The 9,911-nt window shown below is 37.4% G+C and overlaps 1 protein-coding gene across 1 annotated transcript; it reads right to left on the bottom strand.

Annotated features, from left to right (window-relative positions):
- Positions 1-330: 330 nt before the first annotated feature.
- Positions 331-7,875, bottom strand: tmem144b (transmembrane protein 144b). Its single transcript, XM_054597828.1, has 12 exons — positions 7,598-7,875; positions 7,316-7,483; positions 7,065-7,187; positions 6,456-6,555; positions 5,588-5,665; positions 5,371-5,449; positions 5,190-5,269; positions 4,357-4,475; positions 3,709-3,828; positions 3,070-3,167; positions 1,531-1,584; positions 331-1,281 (listed from the first exon to the last, which is right to left on the bottom strand). Exons 1-12 carry the CDS (start codon positions 7,686-7,688, stop codon positions 1,198-1,200), a joined length of 1,194 nt encoding a protein of 397 aa, XP_054453803.1. The 5' UTR covers positions 7,689-7,875; the 3' UTR covers positions 331-1,197.
- Positions 7,876-9,911: the final 2,036 nt, after the last annotated feature.

Below are 9,911 nucleotides of genomic sequence, written 5' to 3'. Positions count from 1 at the left end.
CCCAGAACAAACCATGGTTAATCATTTATCAAAGCTGTGTGTATTGCTTTGTGCCTGCTTTTCTTTTCTAAGACTTTTTGCCCATGGGGCACTAACGTTTGCTATTTAAAAACTCTACAGAGTTGCTTTAAGTTTGTATTTTCAAATTAAATAAATCTGACCATTGTATTGCTATAATACATTTAACCTGGGTTATGCGATCACAAATGCATTGCTATCTCTTAATGAGTCTCTTTTTGTCTTCAATACTGAGGACTAAATTCTTGCTTGCAAAGTGCTGTAATGAACTATTAGGCTTTCATGTAGACCAAGACACAGCATAATGCCTGAATCAAGCATCGGTTTAATAACCAAACATTCATTATATCTGTAATATGTTTTTACTTTTCATTGATTACTTGTGTAACATATAACCTCAGTAACACACCCTGCCACCTCCTTCGTGATTTAATTAGCCCCATATATTTATTCAGAGAGGATACTGCTTTCAACTCTGGGCTATCATCGATGTTCTCCCATATGTGCCATCGAAAAATCAATAAAGAGCACACTGCTTTCATGTCACAACATTGCACTCAAACTGAGCTGTATGGGAGGAGACAGGAGTGAGGCCATGAGCTGAGGGAAAACCACCAGAGTGTTGACAGAAATACAAATGCCGTTTGCCAGATTGCTATATGAAGCAATGTTATATAAAATTCTTGTTGGAGCAGACAAAAACGGACTCATTTAGTAATACAGTCTGAAAAGCAAAACAGTGACACACAAACAACCACCATGTCAGTGAAAAATTGAAATGTGCAGCATCTTAGTAAGACAGTCCCTCTTAAACCAAACATTAAAAGTGAGCGATGTGGTAAAACTGGTGTGCAAATTTTGTGAGAAGCAGCTAAACAAATTACAAAAAGGTGACAAACTTATTTTCAACAACAAATACAAAGTTCAACAGCAAACTTCCTCTTTGAACCAACCAGAAAGCCTGAGGTTCATTCCTGTAAGACACTGCCACCAAATGTTAGCTCAGTATACAAACCTCACTGGTTCAACATCATTTTTTTCAACTAACACCAAGCATTTTGGCTTATTCTAATGATGCTTCAAAGTTTTATAAAAACAAGGACATTGTTTTCTGAGTCAATATGTATAATGAAAATAGAACAATCACAACATGTTTTTTCTCAACAGTTTTCTGCATAATTAAAGCTTTGAGAGGACGGTCAATAAGGAGCCGATCAGCACGACACAGCAGGCCAAGGTGAAGATCAAGCAGTTGCCCAACCCCTGAGAGAGAAAAAGGAGTTTAACATCAGTTCAAATCATGTTATTTTTCAGTGAAATTCAATGATCAAAAGATCTCCTTTGAAATTTCAGCTGGACGGTAGTCTCACCAGTGAACCTTCATTTGGATGGAGTCATTTTCCCCTAATCTTTGCTGCACAATAACTAAACGAGTCAAGCATCCATTACAGCCAATTCACAATGAATGACTAGATCGAGTTAATAGAACATGATCAGAGCTGAGGCACTTACCTTAACCTCTCTGAACACCAACGTTCCCCACAGTGCTGCAACCAGACCGTATCCCTGCAGAGTAGAAACCCATCAACAAACCAATCTTTCAAATTCATTTTTAATCAGTTTCAAAATCACCAAAATGGTTTTTTTCTTGTTATATTTTTCTTGCACAGACTCAGACCCAACAACTTGTTTCATAATTAGCATCCTGAGATGAGAAATGACGGTGCAATAAAAAGCAGGTTTGCCAGCAGGGCATATAAATTTAGTCCATACAGATTCTGTACGAGCAGGCAGTCCCGAATCAAGCAACACAAACCATTGCAGGCTAAGCATCCCCTCTTTTTCTATACACAAACATATCCCAGTTCCCCAATTAAGTTTATATATGTAACTAAACACATGCTCTTTAATCATCTGTGTGGTCAATGCCAAATGTCTCTTACTGAATGTTTAAAAATGGTTTCAACTCAATTTTAGTTATAAAAATTAAGTTTATATATGTATCTATCCATCCATCTTCGTGCACATAATTGTTACTGTGCATTCACAGAGGATTAACATACTGTTTATCTATAGTGCTTTAACAAGCATGAACAGATGAATATTTTGCCTTAAACCCATTTAATTGGACCAGTTTTAACATGCTTTTGTGAGGGATTAGAACCCCAACACAACACTCGGAGCTCTGTTAGCAGCCATGTTCATTACATTTAATGACTGGAAGTGTTACTTTAATCCAAACAACATGCTGACAAAGTTTTAGTTATCTACCGTCAGGGCTTTTCTATTCATGAAAATGCATTAATGTTAACATAACAGTATGAGGGAATATGAGTTGCAGGATGGCTCTTAGCTTCAACTCATCAGGGCCCCAAGAATAGCAGGTTCAACTTAGTCAACAAAGTCTGGTAGGAGTGCAATTACATTTTACCTCGCATGGCAGCTGGATTCTAGCAGCATCACATATCAAACAAAATTCATCTTGTCAGGCCTTTAAATAATGCGTTTATGTTCAGTAAGCCAGTGCATGGACCAATCAGTGTCCTCTGAGGAGCTAATGGCGTGGTTTATGTGTGTTTGAGGCGACGGATCATGCAGAAGAAGAATAGCGGCTCCTAAAGAGGTTGCATATCAGTTATATCATAACTGGAGAGTGTTTAATGGCACTGAAGCCTTTTCTCAATGGAAAATAGTTTTCACTCTTATCCCGACTTGCTTAATGACTAGATTGATTGATCCAATTATCAGCCAAGTATGTTTTTCAAAGTGCCTGCCCTTTTCCAAACAGTTTGCAATGACAGCTTCTCAGGTGGTTCATTGTAAAGAAACCATCTGGCGCGCCAGGTTGATTAAAATTGCCTCCAAAGAAAAACTATTGATTGGATCTTGTCATCTTTGATTTAGGTCAAACTTACCACATGACCAACACCTTTCTCCATGGTATTTATACTGAAAGCTAAGGGATTGATAACTACTGTCCTTGGAGGATAAATCCTGTTCAGTGGTGGCAAACATACATAATGTCGATTTCCCAGCCCATGATGTACTTACTGCGCTGACAATAGGAAAAGTAATGACTGCACTCAGGTAGTTATTGGCCAGGAACCAGCTGTATGTGGCCAATGCCCACATCATTCCAGACAATAGACCTGAAGAGCAAAAGGAGACAGGAGGGTGTGCTTGAGTAGAGTGAGTAACACACACACACACACACACACACACACGCACACACACACACGCACGCACACGCGCACACACTTCAGAATGCAGGTAGGTATATTCACGTAGAAAGACTAATACGATGAGGTGCAAGGAATTAAATATAGGTATTCACTAATGGCATGCCAGCTTTGGGGCTGGAGTGGACATGTTTATCCAGACTAGCTTTCCCTGAATCAACACATCTAACCATCCCCCTGTGTGGATGTGTTTGCACATGCAGCTTGGCAAAGGGAGCAGATATTCTCACAGCACTAGCAGATTTTATAGTTACAGACAAAACACGCTCCCTGTAAAGAGGGAAATGTTTGCATTGATCTTGCGTCCGCTTAGATTGATTTTAGGGATCCTTTGATCCTTTTCCAATTTCATTAAGAGTTGAATAATCTTGTGTAGTGTTTACTCAGTGTAAAAAAGTATTCATTTCAATTAATATAATGATTCAAAATATAATTATAAAGTGTGGATTACCTGGTAGGACGACTCGGGAGTAGACCCTGGGCCTGTTATTCATGGCCACACAATAGATGGCAAAGTACACTGTGCTTGCGACAAAAATGCCGGAGCACTGGGCATAAACATAGTCCAGGTCTGTTGAGGAAGGTGAAATAAGAGTTTGTAGTTGTGGGTTTATCCCTCTAGGTTTGCTATATAAAAAAAAGGTCAAAATCAATTTCATCACTTTGCTTTTAAGAGGTCAAGTCATTACAGTCAATATCAAAGTTCGAGCTAAAGCTATACAAAAGAGAAGAAACTCTTTCTTTACCCTCGAGCTCCCCAACTGACTTTAGATTGTCTCTCAGGAAAGTGGATATTAAACCTGGTTCGCTGAAGGTTCCAGTGTTATTTATAGACCAACAGTGTGATAAAGTACTAAACCTGAGAGGACAAGTTAATCTTTTTTTCCAGTTTTTATATATATATATATATATATATATATATATATACATATACATATACATACACACACACACACACTACTGGAAATAATAATTAATTAATTAATATATATATATATATATATATATATATATATAGTAGTTAAAGATATATCGATAGCAGCTTTAAAAAAAATAAAAATAAAAAGGTAGGTCAGTTATCAGACACTGAAAACCATACCATAGTCACTGGCTCCATGGAACACGCTGTCACGGCATGATGAAAGGCTCTTAATGTAAAGGATGGGTGCAAAGGAGGACCCATACAGCAGGCCCGAGACAACAGCGAGCAGGCAGCCTCTATTCAAAGAGTGACACTCAGAAACCGCATGATGGATTGTTTTTAAAACGACACTGACACATTGTTGAATATGTAACATTTCAAATTTCATCATTGCATACCAAGTCTATTCATAAAAATGTGCATGGCATCATATATTCAGATGTGTCACCCATTTTATTTTTAGCAAACACTTTAAAAATGGATAACGGAGACACTGCATGGCTTACACTATTGAAGCTATACTTGCATGCACTTTTAAAGTCTATCACCATGTTTGCAGCTTAATTTTTGCCTTCATTTAATGATTTCTGCTGTTTGATTGCGTCATTTCATCGAGTGCTTACATTTCCTCCTGCTCTTTGTATTATTTAGCTGCTGCAAGTCTGCAATACATTTCCTAAGTGGGATGAAAGTGATGTCTTAATTTGAAATAGTTGAAGGCATGACTAGAAAAAGAATTCTTACTGTTTGTTAACTCATAAAAGAAATACATTCCAAGAGACAAATCACGTTACATTTTAAATCCAAGCGGGCCAGCAGCTGTTGCAACTAAGGCCTGTGGTGAAAGCCTTAAGCTTCATTTCAAATTCCATCCTTGTTCCTTGATGAAACATCTCTATTGATGATTAATAAATCACCATGTTTTATAAACCTTCCCTTGTCTGTGCTTGTAGCTTGCAAGAACAATAAATGTACACGCAGCTCACGGACTGCTAATGAGTTGAGCTCACATGAACCGCCTGGTCTTTGGTCCGCTGACATCTACCCAGAACTCTGAGGAGCTAGGACCATAGCTGCATGAATTTGATCTCTGCAGAAGAGAAAAGATGAAGTCACGTCGTCCATTAAAGCAACAGCACCATCAGAACACACTTAACAACACAAAGTCACACCTTTGAAAAAGGTACTCACTCTGTCTAGAAGTAATGGAATCAATTCAGAGTTTGGATGCAGTTCCACGTCCGTTTTCACAAGGAAAAAGATCAGGCCACTAAAACAAACACAAAGGTCATATCTGTCATCTGATATCCAAAATAGAACTCAAAATGAAACACCATCACCGTTTTGTTTCCTGTTGCAGGTCTTTAACTATTGTACTGGCAAGAAGGTGGGAGACTCTGCAGTTTACCTGAGGAGACACAACCCAGCTCCACAGTAATTTAATACTGGCCTGGAAACATCCTGAACATTCCCAAACCAGCCAAACCTGTGAAAGACAGTCAGTACTCAGACACTTACTTTTGAATATATTGTGAAAATAAAATAACCCTGGGCTGACATCTATATTACACGACCCAGCAATAACTTATATAAATATATAACACATTTGCACAATCTGTCACTATATCTGGACAGTCTAGAATCTGACTAAAGAGTCTAACTAAAACGTGAACTGATCAAACGGTGAAACTAAGCAGTGCTGATGAAATATGAATCAATATTCTGGTAGTACATTGATTGTTTTTTTGCCTTATATGTTTTCAGACACACATTGGTGTACTGTTTAGCCCAAAAATGAGAACGTTTGTAACTTGGCAGCCATTTTGAAAACAGCCTTGCCACTGCCCAATGCAAACTTTCATTTTGCAGCTAAACAGTACGCCAAACATTTGTATCAAGGACTAATTTACGGTCTGTCACAACACTGGCGCTGCCTAGTTTGACATTTTGATCAGAGTTAACAAACTTCATGAGCTGATTGACAGCTGCACTAAGAGATTCCCCGTCTCAGAATTGGATGTTTTTCTCCGGTTGCAGTTGAAGTCTGTAAATGTCACTAAACGGAAGCAGAAGAACTTGATTTCTTTTGACAGTTCATCTGTCTAATATGCTTCTGTCAGTATATTAGACAGCAAATATTACAAAAACTGAAATATTTTTATTAAAGTTACCAACTGTAACTTTAAGTGTCCCAGAATGCATTTATAAAAGTGATCAAAAGAAAATAAACTTATTTTCCCATTCTGGCTGAAGGAGCGTACATTTATCTGACTCACCTTGAACTGGCCCAGCCCATCAACATACTTGAAGAGCCCCAAATAACACTCCCAAGACTGAGGCCAATTGATTTAACAATTGGAACAGCTGTTATATTTCCTGTAGATAACATGGGAGAAAAAGTTAGCAACATGCATGCTTTAAAAGATAGATGTATATGACCCCCTCAGTGAAGCTGGTGACAATTGATCGTCTACAAAAAAGGTCAACAATAGAGTCAGCAGTGGCAAAGAAATGAAGAGCACAAGGTTTAGGACATTTCAAACTGGGAGGAAATGTTAAATTATTTTACTTTATGCACATAACAGCTGGTTTAGCTATGCATCTAATAAACTGGCAAGGGTAGTATGGAATTGGGACAAACTTTATGTGTCCTCAAAGTTTATCATATAAGATGAACACCATCAGTTTAAGATGGATTTCTTTCTAGATGGGCTGCGGCAGACAGAGTGTTTAAGTCCCTTTACACAGTTTTTAAGCCCATCGGCTGGCGTGTGATCGTTCCACACTTGAAGGAGACGTTGCTCCGGTGAGACCAGCATGCATTCACCCACATGAGAAACAGGATGAACGGTTTGGGTTGGGAGTTCTGCTTCATGAGATAATACCTGTAGCCCAGATGGCTCCTCCAAGCATCGCAAAAGGATAGAATTTGGGCGACTGAAGTATCAAGTCTGCAATCATAGATACAATCCAAATCGCTGCACAGAATACCCACTGAAAGAACATACCTGGAAGCAGAACACAGACACATTCTCATAAAAAAGACCTAGAAAACACAACTTGTGGATTTCACTAAAACAGTCAACAACTTCTTTACATAATTATATGTAAAGCAAAGCAAGTGCTGTGTGCTTACCATCGCCTGTCTCTATTCTTTTAAGAGGAACAAAATTGCTTCCATACAACAGCGCAGCAACCACATTGGCAGCAATTCCATAAGCCAAATGAGTCCTATTGGTTGAGTTTAAGGTTAACTCAAATCTTTCCAAGTCGCCAGCTCCAGCATTTTCGCCACATTTTGTACCTGGATCAACGTTAAAGCAAAACCAACCACCCAGTATTGTTGATTTAGGACCACACACACACACACACACCAGCCTCAGGCTTTCTCTTCACAGACAAATGATGGTTCCTGTACCTTGTTCAGCAGTATGTTCAGTGCTATGACAGCTCACCATCAATAATGTGGTAACAAATAAAAACAGTGGTGGGTATTTTGCTTCACGCATGTTAAAAATGAATATTTGTTTTCTATGATGTAGCTAGAGGCCACGTGTGTCTGCAGTGGTGAGGAGTGACACTCAGGCAGGTGCTGCCAATAATCCAATCACTCAGTCTAACAACAGGGAGCAGGTGGAAATAAGGTCTTGTTCGCCTCATCTCACAGTGTAAATGAAATTACAGGCTGCAGTTGAACTCATGATGTCAGCCCTGTGATTGTCTGGTGACCTGTCCAGGCTGAACCATGCCTTCCCCCAATATCATCTCAATATTGCTGTTTTACGTTCAGAAAGGTGGAAAGGAACTCAAGCAATGTACTCAAGAACAATTTTGATGTACCTGTACTTTACTTATTTTCAAATTCATGCTACTTTATAGTTCTACATCACTTCATTTAAGAGGGAAATATTGTAAACATTATCCACTATAATTTGATTACCTTAGTTACTAGTTACTTTGTATAACCAGATTAACAACATTACAAGATATAATCAATGATGATATTTAGATAAATAGTACAGATTAAAATCTAACTTTAAACTACCTAGCACATAACGTATATAAAGTAAGCTTATTCTAAATTAGTTCCACCTCTACCAACTTTACATTAATACAATAATCATTATAATCCAATAATATGAAATACTTATTATGTCTGAATAATATAAATATTCTAAAATGGGTCATTTTGCACAATGTCTATACTTTTGGTAGACTACTTTAAATAAATGTCGATGCTTAATTAAAAAGTTGAATGCATTACTTTCTTTGTATTCCTACACATGTCTTGCTACTTTTATGTACAAGGTCTAAGTACTTCCCCTACCTCTGCAGGTTTAAAGACTAATTGCCTGACTGAGGAGGACAGAAGTTATCTGGACATCAGTAGTCTTTATAGGTCACTAGACAATAGTTCTATATTTAAACATGTTGTTATTCGGAGGACATCCTGTAGATGGGCTGCTGCGTCCAGCCAGCATTTCCATTACACAGGAGGATAGATTTGTTTCCTGCTCTTAACTATTTCAGTTTTTTCAGATGTCTTTCCTATTCTATTCTATTGGGTCGCAGTCCAATTAGGAATTAAGAACCAGCAGATGTCGCCTAAAACGCGTGGATGTATAATGGATCAAATGTTCCTAGCACTTCAACTTAAATAATGACTTTCATCTCGAACCTCTGTATTTTCATTGAATCAAATAATATCCACTTAAAGTCTACGATGTCCTCATAAAAAAATGAATGTGCGTCAACCAATAATTCGTATGGCATTTTAGCAACTGCTAGGATTATTTTATTTTATTTAAAAAAAACAAAAAAAACTGCTATGATTTCCCTAATAATCCTATTAACGCTGGAAGACTTCCACAATAGACATCCACAATATGAGGCTAGATGGCAACTTTATTTTGCTACTTTTTTTTTTTTTTTTTTTTTTTTTTTTTACAACTTTTTACAACATTTGATGGAGTTTGTGTGGCTGATGCAAAAGCCCCCTCCGTTATAATCAAACTGTAAGGGTTACCATAAAGAATTATAACTAAAAAAAATAAGATATGAGGAAGAAAAAGCGTTCGAGTTGTCTCACGTTGGGTTAATAATGAATAATAATAATAATGGATTTTATTTATATAGCACACTTTAAAATACAAAGAAATCTCAAGGTGCTGCACAGGGTAGAACAATCCCAATAATCAAATATAATCATAAAACGCTAAAAACAAACAAAAAATAAAATAAGAATTTAAACAAATGAAAATCTAAGAATATCTATAGATAAATGTCTTGTAAACAAGCTTTGTAAAAGTGTTTGATTTCAATTCAAACCAGATTTCTTTTTAGTTTAGGGGGTATGATTTAAATTTTGTTTCATATTTATTCTCATTATTATCTACCCAAGATCTTCCTTGTTGCCAGTGTTTTGGTACTTTTTGTAAAAAGGAAAAAAAAAGAACGTTTAATGAAATCTTAAGTAAAGAGGTAAAAAAAATGAAACACCAAAGTATGGTTTACATTTTGTACTACCTTGTCATTTGGAAGTGCCTTCATCATTTCAAGTGTTGATTGTAGAAAGAAATGTTATGTTGATTGAACAACCACCCAAACACAAGCAATCTAAATTCCCAAGACCTTAGAGGAAGGCAGAGGGTTGGAGGGTGGTTTCCCAGCCCGTCCATCCCCTAAAGAAACACGCACCAGTGGCCACAAATCCTCGCTTCCCAACATGACTT

The sequence above is a fragment of the Anoplopoma fimbria genome, chromosome 4 (assembly GCF_027596085.1).
Source record: "Anoplopoma fimbria isolate UVic2021 breed Golden Eagle Sablefish chromosome 4, Afim_UVic_2022, whole genome shotgun sequence".
Lineage (NCBI taxonomy): Eukaryota > Metazoa > Chordata > Actinopteri > Perciformes > Anoplopomatidae > Anoplopoma > Anoplopoma fimbria.
Note: the sequence above shows the minus strand (reverse complement) of the source record. Positions and strands in the feature narration are given on the sequence as shown.